The sequence below is a fragment of the Lichenostomus cassidix genome, chromosome 1Aa (assembly GCF_008360975.1).
Source record: "Lichenostomus cassidix isolate B80296 chromosome 1Aa, HeHo_3.0, whole genome shotgun sequence".
In the NCBI taxonomy this organism is placed as follows: Eukaryota; Metazoa; Chordata; class Aves; order Passeriformes; family Meliphagidae; genus Lichenostomus; species Lichenostomus cassidix.
This window is the reverse complement of record NC_139480.1, coordinates 443,526-469,613: the sequence shown is the minus strand read 5'-3', so window position 1 is coordinate 469,613 and position 26,088 is coordinate 443,526. Positions and strand designations below refer to the sequence as shown.

The 26,088-nt window shown below is 51.4% G+C and overlaps 1 protein-coding gene across 6 annotated transcripts in view; it reads right to left on the bottom strand.

The window, feature by feature from the left end:
- PPP6R2 (protein phosphatase 6 regulatory subunit 2) overlaps positions 1-26,088 on the bottom strand; it is a 57,052-nt gene that overhangs the window by 13,307 nt on the left and 17,657 nt on the right. For 3 of the 6 annotated variants that reach the window (XM_085080831.1, XM_085080820.1, XM_085080841.1), the window contains exons 2-12: positions 17,759-17,888; positions 11,997-12,242; positions 8,934-9,120; positions 8,138-8,275; positions 6,942-7,007; positions 5,887-5,999; positions 4,542-4,655; positions 3,720-3,846; positions 2,906-3,058; positions 1,952-2,173; positions 986-1,050 (exon numbers count right to left, since the gene is read on the bottom strand). In XM_085080831.1, coding sequence (XP_084936957.1) covers positions 986-1,050; positions 1,952-2,173; positions 2,906-3,058; positions 3,720-3,846; positions 4,542-4,655; positions 5,887-5,999; positions 6,942-7,007; positions 8,138-8,275; positions 8,934-9,120; positions 11,997-12,223 — 1,412 coding nt within the window. In that variant the 5' untranslated portion in view covers positions 12,224-12,242; positions 17,759-17,888. Of the gene's footprint in view, positions 1-985; positions 1,051-1,951; positions 2,174-2,905; positions 3,059-3,719; positions 3,847-4,541; positions 4,656-5,886; positions 6,000-6,941; positions 7,008-8,137; positions 8,276-8,933; positions 9,143-11,996; positions 12,243-17,758; positions 17,889-26,088 lie in introns of all 6 variants that reach the window. The other 3 variants (XM_085080860.1, XM_085080868.1, XM_085080851.1) reach the window with 3 other exon arrangements.

The window sequence follows — 26,088 nt, the reverse complement described above, 5'->3', positions numbered from 1 at the left end:
GGTCACTCCAAGCCCTGTCCAGCCTGGCCTTGGACACTGCCAGGATCCAGGAGCAGCCACAGCTATCCCTGCTGGTCTCCATCTGCCCACTGAGAGCAGCCAAGAACCTTCCTGGAAACTCAGCCTTCCCAAAGCTCCATCTGAGATTCCTCTGCTTAAATCCCAATTTTTTCCTTGCCACTCAGATTCTTTCCAGTGAGGTGGTGACTGGAACTCTTTGGCAGGAAACAGGGATGAGCTCTGTCTCCTTTCTGGTTTAATCAGGAAAACTCCCAAGCAGCACTCAGGGATATTTTTGGTCCTACAGAACTGGGCAAGGAAATTCCCAGCAAAATTCCTTATGCAGACAAGAGGTTGTAAAAAGGACCAAAAAAAGCCCCAAAATCAAACCAAACCAACAAAAAAATGTAATCCAAACCCCAACCCACTAATTATGGCCTAAACAATTCCAGTGGGGCTCCAAAGCCCTTGGAAGCTCAAAATAGAGAGGGAGGACCAAACATTGAGCTCGACACAGAAACTGTGGCCTCCAGAATATTTTCACTTTAATGTTTTAGGTTTTTAAAAAGATTTAGTTATTCTCAGCCAAATCAGCACAAAATCCAAGAGGTTTATGAAGCTAAAATATGAAATCCAGGGCACAAATGCTTGGCCACCCCAGCTTCCACCAGTTTGCCACTCCAGGGAGAATAAAACTGTGCATTTAAAAAAGGTAAAAAAGTGAATATTCCTTGGGATTCCCTGGAGAAAGCAGGAAAGCAGCAGATTGTATGTTTGGGATGAGGTGTTGGACACATCCATAAACCCCATCATGGTTTCAAATCCTCTCTATTTGGCAATTTGGCGTTTTTTAGTATGCAAATGATCTTCATCCCAAATCCCAACCAAAATCCAGGTTGGTTTAGACACCATTGAATTGGAAATTCTCCAGGAATATTCCCAAATCAATGTTTCAATGTGCAGCCCTGGGTCAGCAATTCCTTACTGGATTTTGTCATTGGCTTCCCAGGCATCCAATATCCTCTGCACCAGGCAGCACTTCTGGAACAGCTGGGGAGAAAAAGAGGGAGAATATTCAGAATTTTCCGAAGGAGAACTGCAGATCCTTCTGTTCCTTCCCTCACTCCTCCTCAGGAACTCCAACTCCACCCTTTCCCTGCCCAAGAGCCCCAATTCCTTCCTGATTCTTTCCCAGAGGATGCCAGGAGAGCAGCAGCACCTGGAACATCCCCAGGCTGCTTTGGGGCTTCCCAGCAGCAGGAATGAAAATACTGCTGGCATTTTGCAACCACCACAGCGAGGTGTGACTGCTGACAACTCAAATGGACGTGGGCAGGTTTTTGTCCTACATTTATTGGGGTTTTTACTAATAAAAAGAGATTTTACTGATAGGGATAATTTTAACAATAAATAGGGATATTTCTCAAAATAAATATGGATAATTTTAACAATAAATAGGGTTATTTTTCAAAATAAATAGGGATAATTTTAACAATAAATAGGAATTTTTTAAAAAATAAATAGGGATCATTGTAATAAATAGCAAGAAATTCACAGGGCCATGAAATGAGGGGAGTTTTAACAGGATGCTACAAATAAAGGTACAATACAGGCATGCTGGCAGCAGTCTTGTGGCTTTTTTTTTCTAATTGTTAATTTTTTTAATTGGTTAGAAACAGAAGTGCTGAGGTACCAACAGGCTGACTCCTGTTCTTACCTCTGCTCTCAGAGTGGTTCCAGAGAATGTTTAACAATATGGTGATAAACCATATTTTGCACATTATATATATATATGTATAGATATATAAATAAAAATGAAAATAATAATAAATATATATATATAAATGTATAAAAACAAGCTCCACAGGAACCACTCCAAATGGCAATCAGTGGCAATAAATCCAGTGAGCCAAGCTCTGGCAAGCCCGTCCCAGGGCCTCGCAGCACTCACGTGGGTGACCATGATGTTCTCGGGGGCTGCAGCTGTGGGCTCGGCAGGCTCTGTGCTCTCTGTGCTCTCTGGAGCTGCATTCCCACTTGGAGTTTCCTCTTTGCTGCCTGCCTCCCCCGGGCTGGGCTTCCCCTCGTGCACAGAGTGGGACAGGATGGCTGCTATGGACAGTTCCACTTGGAAATGCAAAAAGTTATTCCACGTGTATTTAAAAAATAAGTCCTGGAAGGGAAAAGAGAGGAATTTACTTGGGGAAACTTTGCTGTTTTGAATGATCAATGATATCAGTGAAAAACATCTTTAAGGATCTTCCCAACCCAACCCATCCCAGGATTCTGGGGCTCTGTGCTATGAAATTGTTTCCCAAGTTGTTGTTTGATCAGCAATTCCACTCAAACAGTTTTCCTGCTACACCCAGCAGGCTGGCTGGGCTCTGCTGGCTCTGCATTCCCCAGGTGCTCAGTCTGTCAGGAAATCAAGGAATATTCCCAATATCCAATAACTTGGGAATCCTCTCACACACAGACAGCACTCACAGCACAGACACACTGGAAAAACAACTTAACTGTTCTGGGGCTAAATGAATCCTCAGAAAAACAGGAACTAAATAATTGCTAAGGATGGAATAAATTCTCTTAAGGCTGCCCAGGTTCTGTGAGGCCTTTTCCAGCCTCAGGGATCCCAGGAGCAAGCTCATCTCTCAGCATTCCAGGAGCTCACACACACAGCAGACTGTTTCACACCCTCTCCACTGAACTAACAAGGAATTGGAAGTGTCAGTCTCAGTCCAAAACCCCCAAGTCGGATTTGGATCATGCAAGTTCTTCCAGGGAGAGCTGCTCCTCCTTGAGCAGAGCAGAGAAACAGCAGGACTTTGGCCTCCCAGCACAAAACCTGCACAGAGCAGAGGCCAGGGAAGGCAGAGCTGCTCCCAGCTGCTCCCCAGCTACTCACAAGTAACAAGTCCATGGTGCTGAGGCGGCAGAGCTCCTGGTTGATGCTGGGAGTGTTGGTGTGCAGCAGTGCCGCGATCAGCCGCGAGCCGTGCAGCCGAGCGTTCCCCAGCGGCTCCTCCAGCACCCCCAGCGTGGTCAGGATCGCTGATTTCTGGGGAGCAGGGATGGCAGTCAGGGAAGGACAACATTCCCAATTTTCCTTTCCATGGTGCCCAGTGAGGGACAAGGAGCCACGGCCATAAACTGAACTGTGAGAATTCCACCTCACCGGGAAAGAACTTCCCATGGAATGGGCAGAGCCCTGGAACAGCTCCAGGCAGGGCCTGCAGTCCCCCACTTTGGAGACATCCCAAAGCCACCTGGATGTGTCCCTGTGTCACCTGCCCTGCAGGGGGTTGGACAGGATGATCCCTCCCCACCCCAGCTCTTCTGGGATTTTGGGATTTAACAGAACCCATTCATTTCAGGAATGCTCTCAGCAGGGAAATCTAAACCACCTTCCCAAGAGGATGGTTCTGGGACCACTGGGAGATGTGGCTACCAAATCAGAAGATTAAAATCCAACTATCCACAGAAGTTCCTTCCTCTCCATCCCTTCCCATCCCCACTCAATTCCCCAGACCCGAACTGTCTCCACTTCCTGGATTTCCCTGAACACAACCCTCAGATTCCTGCTGCACATTCCTGCTGTCTCATCCCTGCACACCCAAGTTATGAAATCTGAGTGTGACTTTCCCCTCCTGAGCCGTGTGTCCACGCCAGGCTGTGGGAATTCCCGGGAATGCTGGGGAAGGGCAGGAGCTCTGCAGTACCTTGGGCGGGCGCAGCAGCAGCTGGTGGAAGTCCTTGAGGCGCGGCTCGATGCCGTGGAGAATGCTGCTGCTGACAGTGTAAGACCTCTCGAATCCCTGAGTGTACGAATCCATCAGGCCTTCCACTCTGAGGGAACACTGCCATTCACTCGGGAATTCACTCACAATTCCCTCTTCCCAATCCCAACAGACAAGTGATACCGGATGGTCCTCAAGGTGCCTCCCAACCCAGCCCATCCTGGCATTCTGGGACTTTATGGTATTAAATCATCACCCAACTTGGTGTTTAATCAGCAATTCCAGTAAAACAATTTTCCTTCTACACCTCCCACTTCCCTTCTTCCTTCTGCTGGAGCCCAGAGCTGCCCCCAGTATCCAGAGGGGGAGATTTCATTAAAGAGCCTCCAGTCACACTGGCCACATCACTGGTTTTCTCTTCAATAAGGATGAAAAACCGTATTTTTCAGCTCCTGAATATATTCACATACCTGCATTATATTAATTATATTATTTCTATTATTTATTATGCTGTATCAATCCTAGTATGATTTCCAAGGTGCTGTTCACACAATCCCACCTGTGCTGAGCTGCCCATAAATAACCTCCCTGCCTAGCTGCCAAACCTCATTCCTCAAAGGCTTCCAAACTTCCTGAACACTTCCAAAGGAAGTTACCTACAAATGTTTGCTCCTCCCACTGTCCCAGGCTGCTCCAAGCCCTGTCCAGGGACACTGCCAGGGATGCAGGGGCAGCCAGAGGTGCTCTGGGAATTCCTTCCCCAGATCCCACCCATCCCAGCTCCCACCATCCCTGTCCGCTCACCCGGAGCGCCGCGTTTCCAGCAGCGTCAGGAGCACCTGCGTTCCGTTCACGATGCAGTTCTCGGTCTGCTCCCCGTCGAACATGTTCCTCAGGAGTTGCTCCACACACTCCTGCCTGGGGACACAGCGAGAGTTCCAGGGGCTGGAGCTGCTCCATCCCCAGGGAAATGGCAGGTGTGTTCATGGGTTTGGTTATTTGGGGAAGCAATGAGGACAAAGGGAAAATCCCACTTTTCCTGCTGCTCTTTGCCAGGACCAAGGAATAATGGGTGGGAGGAGCAGGAGGCTGAGGCCAGCCCTGCTTCCCAGCTCCAGTTCCTCACCACATCTCAGCTCCTTCCCTCAGGACAGCTCCCCAAAACCCAGTCCCTTCCCTGCTTTCCCCAGTCCCATGTCCAGCCAAACCCAGCAGTACTGGAGTTCATAGCCCAGTCTTGACTATTTCCTAACGTTCCAAAAAATCTCCTTTCCGCAGGTATAAATAAATTATGAGATAAAAATGAAAAAACAGATGAATAATTCACGAGGGAGGATTATTTGAATAAGGAGCATCCAAACACCCTCTGTCAGCAAAGCTGGGGAGGCAGAGGCAGGAAAAGGAGTCAGTTTTCTGTAATGAACCAAATTCCCTCTAGTGCATGCAGCCAGCAGCTCCTGAAACCTGGATTTGGGGCTCATTCCATAGCCCTGATCCCACCTCCTCCACACTGATCATTCATTCCTGACTCTGGGATGATACAAGTTATCCAAAATGCAAAAGGTCACTGCAATGCTGGGAAAACTGGCCAGGAAGAGTAAGGAGCTTTGTGATGCTCAGCAGAAAGGGAAGTGTATAGGGAAGGGACACCTTCCCTATCCCAGGCTGCTCCAAGCCCCAGTGTCCAGCCTGGCCTTGGACACTGCCAGGGATCCAGGGGCAGCCAGAGCTGCTCTGGGAATTCATTCCAGCCAGGAATTCCTTCCCAAGATCCCATCCATCCCTGTCCTCTGGCACTGGGAAGCCATTCCCTGTGTCCTGTCCCTCCAATTCCAGATGAACAATCCCCCTCTGGCTTGCTCAGAGGTCCCTTCAGACCTTGAAGGTCTCCACACAACCCTCCCTTCTCCAGGCTGAACATTCCCAGCTTTCTCACCTGGAAATTCCTTGGGTTTTGCCTCACTTTGAATCAGGCTGGGAACTTTGGCTCCCTGACCTCCCTCCTACCTGCAGATACAGTGCCAGAGCCCAAATCCCAGGAGAGCTCATTTAGTGCTGCTCCCACTCCAAAGGATGATCCCTGCCCCATGTGCTCCGTGCAGAGTGACCCAGGAGCCACCAGAGTGTCCCCAGTGCCCCCAGTACTCACGATTCCAGTGCTGTGAGAAGTGGATCTGGCTCTGGCACATCCTGGAGCTGAGTGCTCTGGTCTCTGCTGAGCCTGATGATGTCACACAGGGTTTGGGAAGCGTTGGATTGCCTCTGGAAAAGGACAGGAGCAGAGTCAGTGCTGGGCTGAGCTGGGAATGCACCAACTGGGAGTAACCAATCCCATTCCTGCTCTACTCCAGAGTTACTCAGTGCTGGGAGCAATCCCATTCCTGCTCTACTTTGGGGTTACTCAGTGCTGCTCTACTCCAGAGTTACTCAGTGCTGGATATCCCTGAAGCAGCAGCACCAACCACTCTGAACTCAAAGATTGGCCCCAACATGACCATGAACAGCAGCTCAGGAGCTCAGGGATGAGGATTCCTTTTCCTCTCCTCCTCAATCCCGTTAAGCTGCACATTCCCAACACACACATTCCATCCTCCCTGCCACTGCTCAGCCTTCCTGCTTGAGAAAATCCTTTACAATTTAATTCCTGGGGATCAAAAGGCTTTCCAGGGGTGTTTGAGGCATTCATCCTCTGGTCCTGGCCATCAGTCAAAGCTGCCCTGGAGCTCCTGGACCTCAGCATTGCCCCCAACAGCTCTGCTCCAGCACAGATCCATGGGGATGTTCCCAGTTTTCCTGTTTGGCTGGGATGAGCTGAGGAACCAGGCTCAGAGAATGGCATCCTGTACACTTTACAACTATTCCTATTTTCCCTACTTCAGGGCAAAAAGGATTTGAAAATGGCATAAAGTGGTTGATTTTAAAGGATTTTCCAGGATCAGCAAGTTCCTCCTTAATCCCAAAGGAAGTTCTCACTGTCTGCAGGTTTGAAATGAAGTGAGGCAGCAGAACCAAGAAATTGGGACTCAAATAAATCAAAAGCAGATGAAACCCCTCCAAAATCATTTGGTGCTGAGCAGAAGATGGGACAAAGGCCATCCCTGGTGGCTGCTCTGCAGGTCACCAGGACAGTGCCCAAGGGAAAAGGGACTCTCCAGGACCCTGCAGGACTCAGCACCCCAAATCCCCAACCCTGGTCCCACTCACATCCTCGTCCTGGCTCGAATGGATCAGCTCCACGAGTCTCTGGATAATCCTGGCTTCATTCAGCCACTGCAAGGAAAAGAGAGGGAGAGAAATTCCTCACTGGATGTCACAGAACTCAGAACAAGAGGAGCTCTGGGAAGCTCTTCAGGAAGGGGAAGCCCTTCCTTCCCTCTCCTAATCCCATTCCCGAGGCACAAACAGGGAAGGATTCAGATTTGCATAAGCATGGATGGGGATGGATTTGGATTTGCATCCTGCCATGGAACTAAAACCCCAAACGCCTCTGGAAAACACGGAATGTTCCAGTGCCAAAGAGCCTCATCTGAGCAGCAGTCACAAAAACACCACCATGCTCCTCTCCCAGCATCTCCTGCTCTTCCTGCTGCTCACACTCAGCAATTCCTCCTCCTTCCAGATGCTGGAACAGCTGTCACTGTACCTTGATCCTCAACTTCCTGCTCTCAGTGCAAACCATTCCTCGTCTCCCTTCCTGGCCCAGGCAAACCAGGAATGTCCTCTCCAAAGGCTCTCTTCCACTCCTCCCTGCCCAGCCCCACCTGCAGGCTCAGCCCCCCATCCCCACCCATTTCCATCCACATCCCTGCACTCCTTGTTCCAGGAAAACTGCTGGATGCCCCAAACTCATCCCAACTATGCTCAAACTCAGTTGCCTGGGAAATGATCAAACTTGCATTGCAAGGAGAAACACTTTGGAGGCTCTTGCAATGACACAATCAGGGAATGGTTTGGCTGGGAAGGTTGGACAGGGCTCAGAGCACACTGGGACAGATCAAAGTGTCTCTGCCCATGGCAGGGGTGGCACTGGATGGCTTCAAGGTCCTCTCCAACGCAAACCATTCCACGATTCCCTGAGACTATGATGCCTCAAACATGGTGAGGAATTAGACTAATTACTGCCCTAACAAGCAGTCTGAAGTTGTGAACACTCGGGGAGAACACAGATTCCCTTTCTCCAAGCTCTCCAGCTGCACTAAAGAGTGGTTGCTCCATGGAAAACTGAAACCCCTATCCTGCCAGCAGTGAGCCAGGCTGCTGTCCTGGAGCCACAGCTGGGCTGAGGGACGCCATGGAAGTGACTCCAGCTGCCAGAGGGGTGGATCCACTCCTGGAATAAAGCACCCCAATGCTGTTTGTCCCGAGCCCAGCAGGGGCTGGGAAGCTGGGAAATGGCTCACGTTGAGCACGTCCTGGCGCAGCGCCGCGGGCTCCACGCAGCTGATGAGGCGCAGCAGCAGGTCCATCATGGCAGAGGTGTCGATGTGCTTTAGCACCAGGCTCAGGAATTTGTCCTTTTTCCTCAAAAACGAGATCACCTGTGGAGAGAGGAGCCCCCATCAGGACACAGGACTCCCTCACAGCTCCCTCACAACTCCTGCAGCTTCTCCCTCTTGTCTCAACCACCAACCTTGGGCTGAGTTGAGGTGAGGAGGTTGGGAACTCTCCAGGGAATAATCCTTACTCCAAGGCAATACTAAATTACATCCTTTCAGCCCATTTTTCTCCCCTCTGTGCCACAGAGAAACCCAAGGCCACGGAAGTACGTAAAGCCAGAGAATTTTCCTTTCCTCTCAAGCTCTCTGCCAGCCAGCACTTAAAACCCAATATTCACTGGGATGTGAGTATTCCTGAGCCCCTGCTCAGCCCATGCCTCCCTCATAAGGATGAGCCTGAGGCCTTTGTTCATGGGTTGGGATGACTCTGATGATCCACAGAACGCCTTGGGATGGAAAGTGGAGCTTTAGCTGTGGCATGGGGATATCCTGGCTGTGGGAGATTCCAAAACTCCAGGAAGAGTCTGTCCACGCCAGCATCTCCCTGCACTGAGGAATTCCAAGAACTTTTTGGAGGTGCCATTTCACCTCCAACCTTGAACCCAACTCCAGGAACATCACGAGCTCCCAGCAAGGACACAACACCTCCAGTGCTGGGCAATTCCCTGGTGCCGTGGATAGGGACAAATGCCATCCCCACCTGTTCTGTTTTCCGTGCAATGAGGTTCCCGATGGTCTTGCTGAAGAAGCTGGCGAGCAGGGGGTTCAGGGGGGGCTCGTGGTCCAGGAAGTCGTAGAGGATGTTGAGCAGGGTTTCATCCCCACCCAGCTTGTCGTTGATCTGTGGCACGTCAGAGGTCAGCAGCTCGCAGGCCGTGTTGGGATACCTGCAACGACACAGCCGGGGAACTACAGCTGCAATGGGAACTCTCCTGGACATCTGCCCTGGGCTAAGGGATTCAACAGTAAAGGGAAGGAATTCCTGGCTGGGATGGAATTCCCAGAGCAGCTGTGGTGCCCCTGGATCCCTGGCAGTGTCCAAGGCCAGGCTGGACACTGGGGCTTGGAGCAGCCTGGGACAGTGGGAAGTGTCCCTGCCATGGTGGCACTGGATGGGTTTGAGGTCCCTTCCCACCCAAGTCATGCCATGACTGATTCCCTCTGCTGGGGACACTTCTCCCTGCAATGGGTTATTAGTGATTTATTAGTGATTTATTAATGAGTTATTAGTGATCAAACCAGGTTTCTACACCAAGATCTTTCCCAATCTCTGCAATCCAATCTCTGCACTCAGCGGGAGCAGCTTCCAGCCCAGCTGGGAGCTATGACCCTTTCCGTGCACATTCCCTTCCCAAGCAGCCTCCTCCTGTTCCTGCAGTTCAGCCCTCAAGGCTCCAAAAGCCCCTCAGGCCCCTCTGCTGCTGCTCCTGGGCTTGGTGCTGCCCAAGGAGCTGTGGCTGAGGATGTCACTGTCACCACCTCAGAGGGACTTTCCAGCCCTTCCATCTCTTACAGCCCCCAAAGGGACATAAGGATTCATTTCTCCTTTTCCGGGCTCACTCCATGCAAAAAGCATCCACAATTCCTAAAGACCCATGCATGAAGCCTCCCTGGGACCCACATGCCATGGATGGGTAAATGGAGCTCTCCTTGTCCCAGCAGGTTCTGCTCCTGCAGCTCTCACAGCCCCAGGTCTGATCCAACCCCTCACCATTCCCGTTGTGGCACCACATCCCAACCCTGGAGCTTTCCAGGCTGCAGGGAACTCACCTCACCTGAACTGCCCCTCTGTCCCCAAGGTCCCTTTGTCCCCCCAGCGAGCTGAGCTTCCCTCAGCCCTGGGCTCAGCAGTTCCTTGGCAGATCCAAGATTCACACTCTCCTTTCTCGCTCCAGCCTGCACCCAGGTGCTCAATTCCACCAGTTCTGCTTGGATGGGGATTTACTGGGGACTTTTCCTCTTTGCAGTTTTCCCTCTGAACTTTATGAACTTCCACCCCACCGTTTCAGGAATAAAGTCCTTCCATGATTCCCTCTGCACACATCCCAAGCCCCAGATCCTTCCAAAGCTACTGAGTTTCCTTCTGTTCCACTTCACAAACGTTCATGACCTTTCCTGAAGAGCCAAAAGTGGGATTCCATCTGGATTTCCAGAGAGTCCATTCTTCCTGCTCAGCCTTTATTTATTCCAAAAGCTTGCCTGGTTTCTAATGAGCTCAAACCCTCCTTCCCCTCTCCAGGCTTTGGAGACTCTTCCAGGCCTGCTCTGCCTGTGAGTCCTAAGTGCTGCCAAGAAAATGCTCCATCCAACCAGCCCTCAGTGTTCCAGCAGGAATTTGCTTCTTAAACCTCTGTCCTTGTCCCACCTTCCCTCACTCTTCACCTGTTTGGTACAATTCTGGAGTCATGGAATGGTTTGGGTGGGAAGGGACCTCAAACCCATCCATGGCAGGGACACCTCCCACTGTCCCAGGCTGCTCCAAGCCCCAATGTCCAGCCTGGCCTTGGACACTGCCAGGGATCCAGGGGCAGCACAGCTTCTCTGGGAATTCCATCCCAGCCAGGAATTCCTTCCCAAGATCCCATCCATCCCTGCCCTCTGGCACTGGGAAGCCATTCCCTGTGTCCTGTCCCTCCATGCCTTGTCCCCAGTCTCTCTGCAGCTCTCCTGGAGCTCCTTCAGGCCCTGGCAGGAGCTCTGAGCTCTCCCTGGATCCTTCCCTTCTCCAGGGGAACATTCCCAGCTCTCCCAGCCTGGCTCCAGAGGGTCTCCAGCCCTGCAGCAGCTCCAGGGTCTCCTCTGGACTCTCCAGCAGCTCCAGGTGCTGCTGCTGTTACCCCAGGGCTGGGCAGCTCTGCAGGTTGGGTCCCAAATTCACCTTTCAGAGCAAAATCCTTGCAAAGGAGCCACAGGATATTCCAGGTTATTACCCAATATATTCCCTGGCATTCACTCCCCTGGAGCAGCCACCCTAACATCATTATCAACTCATTTATTATCAAATCTCTTATCTAATACCAGGTCTGCACATGGCATTTCCAACCAACCCTAACCCTGATCCATTCCCACCAGGAAAAACCTGCCCAGTTCTATTTATTTATAGTCAGAACAGCCTTTTATTTTTATATAAACTCCAAAAAAGCAAACAAACTCCTCAAACCCAAAATGTCAATATTTTTGAGTATACATTGAGTTCAAAATGCATAAACACAACTTTGGTGAGAACCAAAGCCCTGAGAGGAGCTCAGCGTGGTCTGAGCAGAGGCAGGGCCTGCCCGGAGCTGTAATCCCTGAAATCAGCAGGATTTGCACGTGCAGCAGACTGAAAATATCCCAGTTTTTATTCATTTTCCGGCTCAGTTTTTTCAGTGGGATTGGAAACCCATCTAGTTCAGAGATTTCTACCTCCTGTGTTTCCCATTGCTAGAAAATCCTGCCCAGGGGGCTCTGGAGACACCGATTTTGAGGGAACACCCAGAGATGAGTTTTTTGAGTCGCTATTTGACATACAATTTTTTCAGATATTATTTGAGATTTGATTTTTTGGAGATCAACTCAATGTTAAACCTTCAAAACCAAAGCAGCAAATGCTGACAATTCCCTCCAAGCCCCAAAGGCTGAAACATCCCCAGTGCTCAGAGCCTCCCTCAAAAAAGAGGTGCAGCCCCTAGCAGCAGGGATGGAACTGAGGTGGAATCTCTGTTTTACAAGCTTGGATCCCAGGCTGGGATGTCAGCAGGGGAAGCAGGAATGCAATACCTACTTGAATCGGACCTTCTCGTCCATGTCCACAGGGGGCTCGTGGGTGATGAGGGTGACCAGCTGCTCCATGCAGTGCTGCTGGCACAGGAAGTCCAGCAGCCGCCGGTTCTGGGCTTTGCATTCCTGCAGGACGTCATCCTCGTCCATCAGCTCCTCCAGGGTCACATCCTCCTTGTCCAGCAGCTTGTCCACGTGTGATGTTGTGTTCAGATCAAACTTCCAGAACATGGTGATGGGACACGACTGGCTGGGGGCAGGAAACACCAGTTACTGCTCCACATCCATTAGTGTGGAATTGATGAGCTCTAAGTTCATCAAACCCAGCCATCAACCCAACCCACCACCAACCCTTCTCCTCAAGTGCCACATCCACATGGTTTTTGAACACTTCCAGGGATGGGGACTCTGTGATTGCCCCAAGCAGCTCCTTCCAGCCCTTTCCAACTCCCCTGGGAATTCCCCAATATTCACCCTGCCCCTCCCCTGGCCCAGCCTGAGGCTGTTCCCTCTCCTCCTGTCCCTGCTCCTGGAGCACAGCCTGACCTCCCGACTGTCCCCTCCTGTCAGCAGCTGTGCAGAGCCACAAGGTCCCCCTGATCCCCTTTGCTCCAGGCTGAGCTCCTTTCCCAGCCCCCTCAGCCTCTCCTGGGGCTCCAGACCCTTCCCAGCTCCATCCCTCCCCTGGACACTCTGCAGCCCCTCAGGGCTCTCCTGAGGCACTGCACTCTGTATCCCCCACTTTCATCCACTCCTACCCCAACCCTCATTTGCCCTTTTGTTATCCTGATTTTGCTCTGCATTCTATCAAATCTGGTCTTCCACTTTGCTTCCCCAATACCTGGAATTTTAGAATAGCTGTGAGTTGCACCAAACCAAGGTGCTGTTCACTCCATCCCTTAGAGACTCCTCCAGGGATCCTCCTCTTGCTTAACATTTTCTCTTCCAATTCTGCCCTTTACCATCTCACCTTAGGCCCTCCACAACCCTTCACAGTCCTGTTCTGGCCACAGTACCAGGTACAGAATGCATGGAATCCTGGAAGGGTTTGGGTGGGAAGGGATCTGAAATCCCATCCAGTGCCATGGGCAGGCACTTCCCACTGTCCCAGGCTGCTCCAAGCCCCAATGTCCAGCCTGGCCTTGGACACTGCCAGGGATCCAGGGACAGCCACAGCTGCTCTGGGAATTCCAGCCCAGCCAGCAATTCCTTCCCAAGATCCCATCCATCCCTGCCCTCTGGCACTGGGAAGCCATTCCCTGTGTCCTGTCCCTCCATGCCTTGTCCCCAGTCCCTCTGCAGCCATTAACACCCCAAATCCAGGGAGTGGCTGTCATTCCCAGCACAGCTCCCTTGGGATGCCAGGGCCTCACTCACACTCTGCTCACGGAGTCACTGGGCTGAGCACTGTCCCTGTGCCACATTCCCAGATTATCCCACAGCACCATGTGATTCCATCCCCAGGATCACAAGGCTGTTTTTAACCTAACCCACATCCCCATTTCCGCATACAGAACTCTCTCCATCCCATCCTTTGGCTTTTTCCAGCATCCAAAAATGTCCCTGTGCCTGATCCTCTGCCAGTCCCACTCTTTGCATAACCTCAGCTACAGCACAGCCTGGACATTGTCCTTTCAAAAACCCTTTTTCCCTCCAGGAATGACACTGAGGGGGCTCTGCTCTCCAGACACCAGAGCAGGGCCTTGGAAATGGCTGAAGACTCCAATTTTTCTGTAAGATTTTAAATCTCTGGGTCCTTCAGGGTGTAACTTTCACACTGAAGCTCCGAGGGAAGCACTCAGAAAACCAGGATATGGAATAACTTGAAGTTTCCTTTACACCTCAGGTTTTTCCCACCTGGAATCATGGGGGCAGCTCTGGAGAGCCCTGAGGGGCTGCAGAGTGTCCAGGGGAGGGATGGAGCTGGGAAGGGTCTGGAGCACCAGGAGAGGCTGAGGGAGCTGGGAAAGGAGCTCAGCCTGGAGCAAAGGGGATCAGGGGGACCTTGTGGCTCTGCACAGCTGCTGACAGGAGGGGACAGCCGGGGGGTCAGGCTGTGCTCCAGGAACAGGAGGAGAGGGAACAGCCTCAGGCTGGGCCAGCAGAGACTGAGGGTGGACATCAGCAGGAATTTCTTCCCAGAAATGGTGATTACACAATGGAAAGGGCTGCCATGGAGTCCCCATCCCTGCAGGTGTCCAAGGGATTCCTGGATGTGGCACTCAGGGCTCTGGGCTGGGACAAGGAGGGGATTGGGCACAGCTTGGACTCCATGGTCTGGGAGGGCTTTTCCACCCTCGGGGATTCTGGGATTTCAGCACTGAATTTCGGAGTTGGGAGCAGCCATCTGAATGTTCAACCTACGTGACACTGCAGTGACAGCACTGCTGGGCTCGGTGTGTTCCTCACAAACTGTTCTTTGGATATTTTTAACCATCTCTGCTTGGATATAAATTCACCGAGGGAGAATCTGCCATCAAAGGCCTTCAGTGAGGGAGGTTTGGGGGCTCAGTCAACCCAAATGCAGAAATATTCCCTCCATAGGTGTTGAATCCCCACGGAAATCTCACCTTTCAAACTGACACCCATTGTAAACCTGGCTATTCCCCAGCTTTCCGAAACTTTTTATACATCTCTAGGAAAAGCTGCCTGATCTTCCCTGGGAAGGCGAGGAGGAATTCCTGGCTGGAATTCCCAGAGCAGCTGTGGCTGCCCCTGGATCCCTGGCAGTGTCCAAGGCCAGGTTGGATACTGGGGCTTGGAGCAGCCTGGGACAGTGGGAGGTGTCCCTGGATGGGCTCTGAGGTCCCTTCCCACCCAAGCCATTCCAGGATTCTCTGATTCCATGGGATCTGCCACTTCTCCTAGCTCAGTAATTCAATTTAGGTCACTTTTGTCACCAGTAAAGCAGGAATATCTTTCCCTTTATCAGGGGAACACTGAAAGCTTTTCCCAGGAGCTCATTTCATTTCTGGACTATCCAATGAAAGCGAAACCCACGAGGGCTTCAGGAGAGCAGAGCTGGGTGAATACCTGAGCAGGTCTGGAAGAATACCTGAGCAGAGCTGGGTGAGTACCTGAGCAGAGCTGGGGAAGTACCTGAGCAGAGCTGGGTGAACACCTGAGCAGAGCTGGGGAAGTACCTGCTGCTGGTTTGGAGCTGAGCTGCATTCCAGGGGGCATTTCCAAACCTGATCCAGGAGAATTCCAGTGTCACCCCAAACCCTGGTGTTTGCCAAGCATGCACTGCAGGGAGCTCCAGGGTTGGGAAGGAGGAGAGAGGCTGCATGGAGAGCAGCCCTGGCTGGCAGCACAGCTCTGGGACGGCTCATTAACAACAGCAATTAAAGATCCTCTCTGGGCACCAAAGGGGCAGAGAATCCTGGAATGGTTAGGTGGGAGAGACCTTCAAACCCACCCAGTGCCACCATGGGACACCTCCCACTGTCCCAGGCTGCTCCAAGCCCCAATGTCCAGCCTGGCCTTGGACACTGCCAGGGATCCAGGGGCACCACAGCTGCTCTGGGAATTCCAGCCCAGCCAGCAATTCCTTCCCAAGATCCCATCCATCCCTGCCTCTCAGTTTGAGGCCATCAGGGAAAGCTGATTTCTGTAGGTGTGTTTGGTCCTCACCTGCATTAACCCCTCCATGCCCAGCACAGGAGTGTCTGTCCATCTAGAACTCAATTTCAATGTTTCCCTCTCCTGTCTGCCTCACCAAAAACTGATGCCTTACTGGTTGGTAAAAATATGAAGCAGACACAGCAGGATAGGGAATTCCCTTGGATTAACAGCATCCTAGGTGCTCAACCTGTCAAAGGTGGAAACACCCTGAGAAGCACACACCATACCATGTGTATTCCATTCTTATGGACCTCACTAATCAGCATATCTACCTAAAATCCCCCAAAAAGAAAATTAACAAATGAAGTAATTCTCCCCCTATTCTAATTACGCCAAATGAGACTACAGCCTGGTTTACACAAACATGTTCCAGAGAGGAGGCTCTGTCCAAGGTTGGAGCCTCCAGTTCTGAGATTGTACGAATGTTTGGTCTTCCCACCCTGCAAAACCCCCAAACTAAGCTAAAAATCAGAGTACCAGAGTAATGAACATGTGAGGCTAAGGTACAAGGAGTGTTTGTGAGGGGTACAAGGAGAGGAAAAGGGTATAAAAATGTATTAAAAGGGTATAAAAAGAAAGGACAAAAAATCATCAGGCATCACAGGAGCAGTTCCTAATCCACAAATTAATTCCAATCCATGATAAAAAGCAATGTCAGGGTGTTTAACTTGTTTGAGACAATGCAGGAAATATTTCATCTCCCTGTTCCAACACAGAATTACAAGACTAACAAACCCCACCTCCTCAGAGCTGGGAATATTCAATTTCCTGCCAACAGAATTCCAGCTCAGTTCATAAAAAGTTCCAACAATTAATGCACTTGCTGTTAAAAACCCCAAACAAGGGACCCCTTTTGCCACCTTTGCTCTGTTCAGTTCTTTCTTTCTTCATCTGCACAGGAGCCATGACGATTTTATTATTATTTTGTTCTGTTTTATTTTATTTTCATTTCCATCCCCACCTCCAGAGCCATGTGGGTCCTGGACAGCACCTCCCAGGTGACTCCATGGTCCCTCAGCCTTTTCCAGCCTCCCTGATCCCAGGCCCTGGATCGGTGGGATTTCTCCAGGGTTACTCCCAGTCAGTTCTGTGTCACTAAGAATCTCAGCAAACACAGCACAGACCAAACATCCACAGCATTTCTCAACCTTTCCAACCTTTCTCGGCACTCCAACACCAGGGAAAGTGAACAGGGAGGGCCAGGAATGCTCAGACAACTCCTCCTGGAAACCAGAACGAAATTCCCAAGATTTTGTGAGCCTATTTCAGACCATTCCTCATAAAATAAAACATCAAATGTTTTCCACTGAGAGGGAATGCATGGAAATGCTGAGGGAAGGATGCGATCCTGCTTGTTCCCAAAAAGAGTTTCAGAATCCTTCTGCCACCCTGGTGACATCCAGCACAAAATCCCAAAGCCAACCCTCAACTCCAGCAGCTCTGGCCCAGCTGAACAGCTCCAGTTCCACCCAGGGTGGATTTCAGGCTGGACAGACAGAGATTCCTGACAGGAATTTTAAGGGTAGTCCTTTTTTTTGCCAAGTTTTAGTATAAAATCTGCCTGATTTCCTCCACAAGAATGAATAATTTTAAGCTTTGCTACACAAAGCAACAAAAAACACCCCAAAATGTAGAGAATTCTCTCCAGTTCCAGTATGGGAAGAAGTCTGGAGCACATCAGGACCATACATCCATCCACGAGCTCTCCACCTTCAATCCCAGTTATCCAATAACCATCTTCAGGGAATAAAGGCTCACTTTACAAAACCTGGTGAACCTGAAGCCCCAAATCAGCCTTTCCAGCAAATTGTTCCACCTCTGGAAAATCCTCCTGGAAAACACAGCTGGACAAGGCCAGGCTGACCAATGGCTCAGCTGAATTCCCACTGAAGGAATTCTCCAAAGAGGTTTAGAGCAAAACTCACTGCCTTTGCTAACTCAGCAACTGGATAAAAGATAAGGAATAAATCAACAGCAAATTAAAAACAGGAAAAGGCACAGGCAGGTCCCAAACTTGCTGCACCCTGGGGCTTGGAGCAGCCTGGGACAGTGGGAGGTGTCCCTGCCATGGTGGCACTGGGTGGCTCTGAGCTCCTTCCCACCCAAACCATTCCAAGATAAAGCACAGGGAGATGTTCCTACCTTCAGTAGAAGTTACTTCAAACGTGAAATCTCCACGGACAGAGAAACATTTGGGTTACAGTTCCTGGAATAGCCCCAGCTTCAGGAAATGGTTTTCATCCAGTGTGAATTCCTTCGCAAGCTTCTAATCCTGGAAAAGATTTTAAAAGTTGCCATTAACCAAAGGTATCTGAGGTCCAAAGGTTTTGATTTTTTTTTTCCTAAATGAACTTCCACAGACCCTTTCAGCCCAACGAAAAGCCGGATCAAGATCAGGGACTGACAACCCTGCCAACCCATCCCCACCACAGCACACAGGATCCTCCCAGTTATCCCAGTTTCCCCCTCCTGCAGCACTGGGCAAACAGGAACTTCCCAGCCCTGGAAGTGCTGAAGGCCAGGCTGGATGAGGCTTGGAAGAGCCTGGGATAGGGGAAGGTGATCACAGAGCCAAGCTTGGCTCAGCCCCTGAGTTGCCCCAACTCCGGAGCTGGGGTTTAACCAAAACCCCACAAATCCAGGAATTCCTGCTGTGCTGCAGGGATACAGAAACCAACCAGCAGGAGTGCCCTACATCCAACGGAAATTAAATATAAAGTGAAAATAAACGTATTTCCTAATCTTCCAATCAGCAGTTACTTAACTGGAGATACAACATTCACCCCAGCTGAGGGCATTGATCTGACCAGAAGCTGGTCAGGATGTTATTTTATAAACATTGATGCCCTTTTCCCTGGAATTTGTGCCAAAAGGTCTTTCACAGAGTCCCAGATTCAGGGAGGCTGGAAAAGCCCTGCCAGCCCATGGAGTCCAGGCTGTGCCCAATGCCCACCCTGTCCCCAGCCCAGAGTGCCACCTCCAGGAATTCCCTGGACACCTCCAGGGATTGGCACTCCAAACGTCCCAGGGCAGCCCCTGCCAAGGCCTGACCTCCCTTTCCATGAGGAAATTCCTGCTCATGTCCAGCCTGGAGCTCCCCTGGCCCAGCCTGAGGAGCTCCCCTTGTCCTGTCCCTGTTCCCTGGGAGCACAGCCTGACTCCAAGCCCTGCCATGAGCAGGGACACCTCCAACAACCTCAACAATTCAGTGTTGGGCCACAAACACCGAGTTCCATAAAACTGTGCACATTTTATATATGGATAAAAGGACACCTTTGGAGAGCTCAAGGCTGGAAGAGCCATGGAAGAACACGGAATTATCAAAACGTCTAGAACGAGCTGCTCCAGGGACAGAGACCAATGGAGGGAGTTGGAAGGGAGAACTTGTCTTGTTCTTCCCAGTTGGCTTTGCATTCCACAACCATGGAATCCTGGAATGGTTTGGACTGGAAGGAACCTCAGAGTCCATCCAGTGTCACCATGGGACACCTTCCACTATCCCAGGCTGCTCCAAGCCCTGTCCAGCCTGGCCTTGGGCACTGCCAGGGATCCAGGGGCAGCCACAGCTCTCTGGGCACTCTGTGCCACCACAGCTCTCTGGGCACTCTGTGCCACCACAGCTCTCTGGGCACTCTGTGCCAGGGCCTCAAACCCTCCCAGGGAGGAATTTTTTCTGAATATCCAACCTGAAGCTCCTGTCTGTCAGTTCTCAGCGCTGCTCATCCCTGCAGACAGGAGGATCCCAGAACACTGCAGATCCCTGCGGGAAGCACTGAGCCTGTCCTCCCCTTCTGAGCGGGAATGGCACAGCTCTGCTCCCAGGAGCCTTCGGGGACATCCCTGGACACAGCCAGCCTCCCTGCCACCACCCGTGTCACTGCTGTCACCACAGCCAGGGCTCCCTGTGTGTGTCACCACAGCCAGAACTCCCTGTGTGTGTCACCACAGCCAGCGCTCACTGCCACCACCCCATGTCACTGCTGTCACCACAGCCAGCACCCCATGTGTGTCACCACAGCCAGCCCTGGGTCACTGCTGTGTCCCTGCCACCACCCCGTGTCACTGTGTCACCACAGCCAGCACTCCCTGCCACCACCCCATGTCACTGCTGTCACCACAGCCAGAGCTCCCTGTGTGTGTCACCCCAGCCAGCCCTGGGTCACTGCTGTGTCCCTGCCACCACCCCGTGTCACTGCTGTCACCACAGCCAGCACTCCCTGCCACCATCCCATGTCACTGCTGTGACCATAGCCAGCACTCCCTGCCACCATCCCATGTCACTGCTGTCATCATAGCCAGCAATCCCTGTGTCACCATCTCATGTCACTGCTGTGCCACCACAGCCAGAACTTCCTGTGTGTGCCACCACTCTGTGTCACTGCTGTCACCACAGGCAGAACTCCCTGTGTGTGTCACCATCCCGTGTCACTTCTGTCACCACAGCCATTGCTCCCTGCCATCACCCCATGTCACTTCTGTCACCACAGCCATTGCTCCCTGCCATCACCCCATGTCACTGCTGTCACCACAGCCAGCACTCCCTGTGTGTGTCACCACAGCCACCACTCCCTGCCACCATCCTGTGTCACTGCTGTGTCACCAGGACACATCTCTCGGCCAAGGGACACTCGTGGTGCCACCAGCAGCTGCTGGAGCTGCTCCTCAGGAGCTCCTGATGAGAATTCCTTCACACCCAGTGTCATTCCCACGGCAGCCAAACCTTCCCGAGGCATCAGCAAAACATGGAGCTGCTTTCCCTTCGGGAATGAGCGCTGGCCAAACGCCCAAGGAACTCACCCAAAGTTCAGTGCAAGCAAAACCCAAAGGAATTCAAGAGGCTGCAGCTCCTTCCAGGACACAGCAGCTGGTTCCAAATATCCCAAATATATCCAAACAGTTGTGCCTTCCATTGGAAAGATTCAAATATCCCAAATACATACAAATAGCTGCATCTTCCATTGGAAAGACATGGTCCCAAAATATGAACAAATTCAAGTATCAATCAAGAATGAAAGTCAAATTTTGTATAAATCGCTGAATCATGGAATGGTAGGGTGGGAAGGACCTCAAAGCCCATCTAGTGCCATGGCAGGGACACCTTCCACTGTCCCAGGCTGCTCCAAGCCCCATCCAACCTGGCCTGGGACACTGCCAGGCATCCAGGGCCAAGACTTTTCAGGGATATGGTTCAGTTCCAAGCCACGATGAAATCAAAGTGTGTTACAGCTTTTCCACACATTTCTGTGCCAATACCCTGTGAACAGAGCCCACCTTGCCCACCTTGCCTACATCCTCCAGGCCTCAGGACAGATGGTCCCAAGATATTCCACAGCCTTTCCATGGAATCCACTCAGGCAAGTAGAAAGTTCATTACTGAGCAGTCGAAAATCCACTAAAAACCTCTCAAGTGCCTTTGGAAAAGCACTGACACGTTAGCAAGTCATGAACAAGTATTAGAAATATCCCAGCCCCTCTCCTGAGCTCTCCTCAGGGAATTTCCACCTGGCCCTGACCTGCTGAAGGATCTGCAGAGCCCAGGAGGAGCAGATCTGCTGCTGTGGCTAACGAGTGCCAGGAGCAGTGTGTGCCACATCCCTGCAGGAGAACAGGGATCAGAGCCCACCCTGGAGCCTGCACAAGGATCCCTGCATCCAACCAGCAGCAGGATGGCCACCAGCAGCACCTGGATCCTTCCCACAGTGCTCCTCTGCTTGAGGGAGCCAGGAATTAAAAACTGAGCACGTGGAAGGAAGCAGAGAGCTGTTCTTGGACTCATGGAATATCCTGAGCTGGAGGGGATCCACAGCACCCAACAATCCCACCCTGTGCATCCCTGGCAGTGTTGTCCAAACACTGCTGGAGCTCTGGCAGCCTCAGGGCTGTGCCCATTCCCTGGTCAGTGCCCACCACCCTCTAGGGAAGAACCTTTCCCTGATATCCCACCTGACCCTCCCTGCCGTGGGCTTTTGTGGCTGCTGCTCCAGGGGAGCTGAAGAAAGAATCCACACAGGAATGCACCTTCCCTGTGCTGAATCCACACACAGCATTTCTCTTAACTAACCACAATGCAAAAGGCTTCTGAAGAGGATGAGGAGAATCAGCAATTCCTCGATGAAAACAATCAAAAGGTCCATTTAACCCTTAAAAATCAGCCTCAAGACAGGAACAAAACTTCTGCTTTTCCCATACATCCCAGGAGGCAGCAGTGGGATGGCAGCCTTTGGAAAAGGACAGGCATGTACAAAACCCAGCTATTTTTAACAAAATTTAGAGTCTTCCCACTGCCTCAGTTACTTTATCATGGTTGATCAGAAATATCAACCCAGATGAGCTAAATTCAACCTTTATATAAGTTAGAACTTCCCTCCAGACTTCACTGATAAAGGAAGACTTTGAGTTGCTGGAATGAAGGAAAAGCAGCATTTCCCAGGGTATCTGCACTGCTGACAGGTAAACAGAACAACCACAAACCATTCCCTAATCTATCTCCACTCACATAAATTTTGGGATTCATTCAGCCTCTTTCCACCTGCTTTAAGAGCAGTCCCAACAAAATCCCAGAAACCCTGGAGTAGGAAAAGCCCTCTGGAACCACTGAGTCCAGGCTGTGCCCAATGCCCACCTTGTCCCCAGCCCAGAGCACTGAGTGCCACAGCCAGGAATTCCCTGGACACCTCCAGGGCTGGGGAATCCAAACCTCCCTGGGCAGCTCCTGCCACAGCTAAATATCCTAAGTCAAAGGAAAAAAAAATAATCCCAACCTAAAACAGTTGGACTTTGCAGCTTCTTCTCTCCAGTAAAAGTGAGTGATGCAAGGACTGAGGAAAATGGTCCAAAGGTTTTCTCTTTTTGGGTTTTATACCATCAACACTTGCACTGACTTTCTGAAGTCGGGGTTTTATGACATCTTCAGCTCTTCCCTAACCCTCCTCTCTGCCAGGAATTTAGGGATTAAAGGGTGGAAAACCATCCAGGCACCGCCCTAACCCTCGGCCAGAACGGCCAAGTGACCACAAACATCAACTGACCAAGATGGTCACTCCAGATAGGCCTGATTAATTCTAATCCACAAACTCCTGCAGCCTATTCCTGACTCCACACAGTCCTGAGGTCACTGGGATGGGCTTTGGTCTCTGCTGCTTCCCCATTTCCAGTAAAGAAACAAACAAACAAAAAAAAAAATACATAAAGATCCTTCCACCAACTCTTCTGAACCTCAACCATGAGATGGGAATTGAAATATTCCCAGAGTCACTGGATCTAACAGCAAATAAACAACAGCTGAGATAAACTGCTGGAGAGAGTCCAGAGAGGCCCTGGAGCTGCTGCAGGGCTGGAGACCCTCTGGAGCCAGGCTGGGAGAGCTGGGAATGTTCACCTGGAGAGGGAAGGATCCAGGGAGAGCTCAGAGCTCCTGCCAGGGCCTAAAGGAGCTCCAGGAGAGCTGCAGAGGGACTGGGGACAAGGCATGGAGGGACAGGACAACGGGGTGCCCATGGCAGGGACACCTCCCACTGTCCCAAGCTGTGTCCAGCCTGGCCTTGGACACTGCCAGAGAGCCAGGGGCAGCCAGGGGAATTCCATCCCAGGCAGGAATTCCTTCCCAAGATCCCACCTAGTCCTACCCTCTGGCAGTTTTTTGGAGCTCCTGTTCCACCACAGGGAAGCAGCAGCCAGCCCACCTTCTCTGCCCCAACGCTGCTGGCTGTTCCCAGCCCCAGCTCATCCCTAAATCCACACACTCCTCATGGTAAACATCATTTCAACACCTCCTGGATCACCTCAGCTTCAGAGCAACAGCAAATTTCTTTTCCTCTGCATGTGGACATTTGGAAAATGATATGCAAATCATGAGATCCCTGGAATGATCCTGGTAACTGGAGAAGCCACTAAGACCAGTTACTATTTTAAACTCTTGGCCAAGCTCTGGGAATCTTCCCCAGGAGCTGACCCAGCACAGAACCAGCACCTTGTGGTGCCAGAGCCTGCTCCAAATCTCTTCAAATCTGCATGGAGCTGTGCCAGGGCAGGGTCAGGTTGGAGATCAGGAAAAGGTTCTTCCCCAGAGGGTGTCAGGCACTGCCCAGGCTCCCCAGGGAATGGGCACAGCTCCAGAGCTCCAGGAGTGTTTGGACAATGCTCCCAGGGATGCACAGGGTGGGATTGTTGGGGTGTCTGTGCAGGGCCAGGAGCTGGATCCATGATCCTGTGGGTTCCCTCCTGCTCAGGAGATCCCATGACTGTGATTCCAGGCACACCACAGGATGGACGTGAGGCTGCTGTGGTTTCTCAGTCAGACACTCCAACCACAGCAGGTCCATCCCCAAGGCCTGGCAGCCCTGGATGAGGAAACACAGCCCAGGACTCCCCAGTGCAGTTACTGATGGCAACCAACTGCCCAAACCTGCAAGCACAGGGGGTATTGTTGTTATTATTATTATTAATATTATTATTATTGTTATCCCAGCCAAAAGCTGCCTGGGAAGAAGCAGTCTGCAGTGCATCACTTGCAGGGATATGGAGAGTCCCCAGGTGTCACCCTGCTGCCTGGTGACCCCCAGGGCAGGGACAGTGCCACTCCAAGCCCTTTCCCACCTCCTGCCTGCACAGCCAAGTGCTGTCCCTCCCTGCCCAGCTGGAAGTCAGCCCTGATCCATTCCCAGACCTGTCAGCCTCTCCAGCAATGAGGCGAGGAGCAGTGCCAGCCTCATACATAACACCCCACTGCCACCTCACAACTCACACTGACAGTATTTTTATCCCCAAGCTCTTCCCAAGAAACTGGATCATTTGGGTTATCAACATTTTTCGACTGCACGATTTCACTTCCCTAAAAAGAGCCCAACTTTCCTTGGGAGAGAAGCAAATACCCTTCAGAGCTCAGAGCACTCTGTAAACGTCCCAGGTCAGCCCTGACGAGGGCTGCAGGCACAGCTCAGAGTCCTCTCCTGTGACCGACGGAGAAGGGAGACAGAAAGTTACCATCCTGTAAGAAGTCAGGAGGAATTCCTTCACAGAAAGAGAGGTCAGGCCTTGGCACTGCCCAGGGAGGTTTGGAGTCACCATCCCTCGAGGTGTCAAAGGAATTCCTGGCTGTGACTCAGTGCTCTGAGCTGGGGACAAAGTGTGCATTGGGCACAGCTTGGTCTCGATGGGCTGGGAGGGCTTTTCCAACCTAAATGATGCCAGGATTTTGTAACACAAACACAGAGATATTTTGAATTTGTCAGATGTTAAGGAATTACGAAGAAATTAATCTTTCTAGCACAGAAGGGGAAAACAAAAAGAGATTCTTGGCAAACTTGTTAAATATTTTGGTTGAGAATTAATTTCATCTATGAATTTTAAGCATATCCAAGCATTTTTCTATCAGCAGCTTGGGCCAGGGGATGTCTCAGGAAACTGAAAGCCTCTTTGGGAGTGTGTGACAATGATGAACCCCTGATGAGTTGGGATCACTGCCTCCCAGGCCTCTGTGTGTCCTGCTTTGCCTTCAGTCAGAGATCCCAAAAAGCATCGAACAAATGAGGGAGGGAGTGAACAAAGGGAATGGTGATGAGTGAGAATGGAGTTATGCAAAACCCTGATGTTAAAAGAGTTGTTTTGTTCAAGTGCTGCCACTTGGGAAGCTGTCCTGGAGCTGCAGAGCTGCCCCTTGATGGAGAACCTTCCACAGCTCCTGTCCCTTGGCTGCTCCTCACGGCTGGCATGGGTATGGGGGAAATTTGGGAACACAAGGGTTGGGTTTACAGAATCATGGAAACCCGGATTGCTTTGGGTGGGAAGGGACCTTAAAGCCCCTTCAGTGCCACCTCTGCCATGGGCAGGGACACCTTCCACTGTCCCAGGCTGCTCCAAGCCCTGTCCAACCTGGCCTTGAGTTCCAGGATTGATGCAGGAAGCATTTCTTTTCCTCCACTGGGGTTTCTCACCATCCTCTGTGCCTTCACCATTCCTCTGAAGAGGAATCCGCAAAGGTCTTGGATTCAATCTTTGCTGTGTTAAAGATGAGGATGGGAATTATTCCATCTTGGAAGCAAAGACAGTGTGTGTTCCACAGGAGTCTGAGGTGGGAGCCTAAGGAGGTCGAGGGAGCTCTGAAATAACTCAGCAGCTCACGATTCTCTTCCCCTGGCAGACTGAATCCCTGAATCCCAGAAACCCTGAGGCTGGAAAAGCCCTCTGGAACCACTGAGTCCAAGCTGTGCCCAATGCCCACCTTGTCCCCAGCCCAGAGCACTGAGTGCCACAGCCAGGAATTCCCTGGACACCTCCAGGGATGGGAACTCCAAACCTCCCTGGGCAGCTCCTGCCAAGGCCTGACCTCCCTTTCCAGGAGGAAATTCTGCCCCAGGATTCCAGGGGTCCCTCAGCAGGGCCAGCACAGGGGACAGTCCCTGCTCTGGGGCTGTGTGACACCAGGGCTGGCACAGCCCAGGGGCCATCGGCCTCCTGCCCCCCGGGCACCCCTG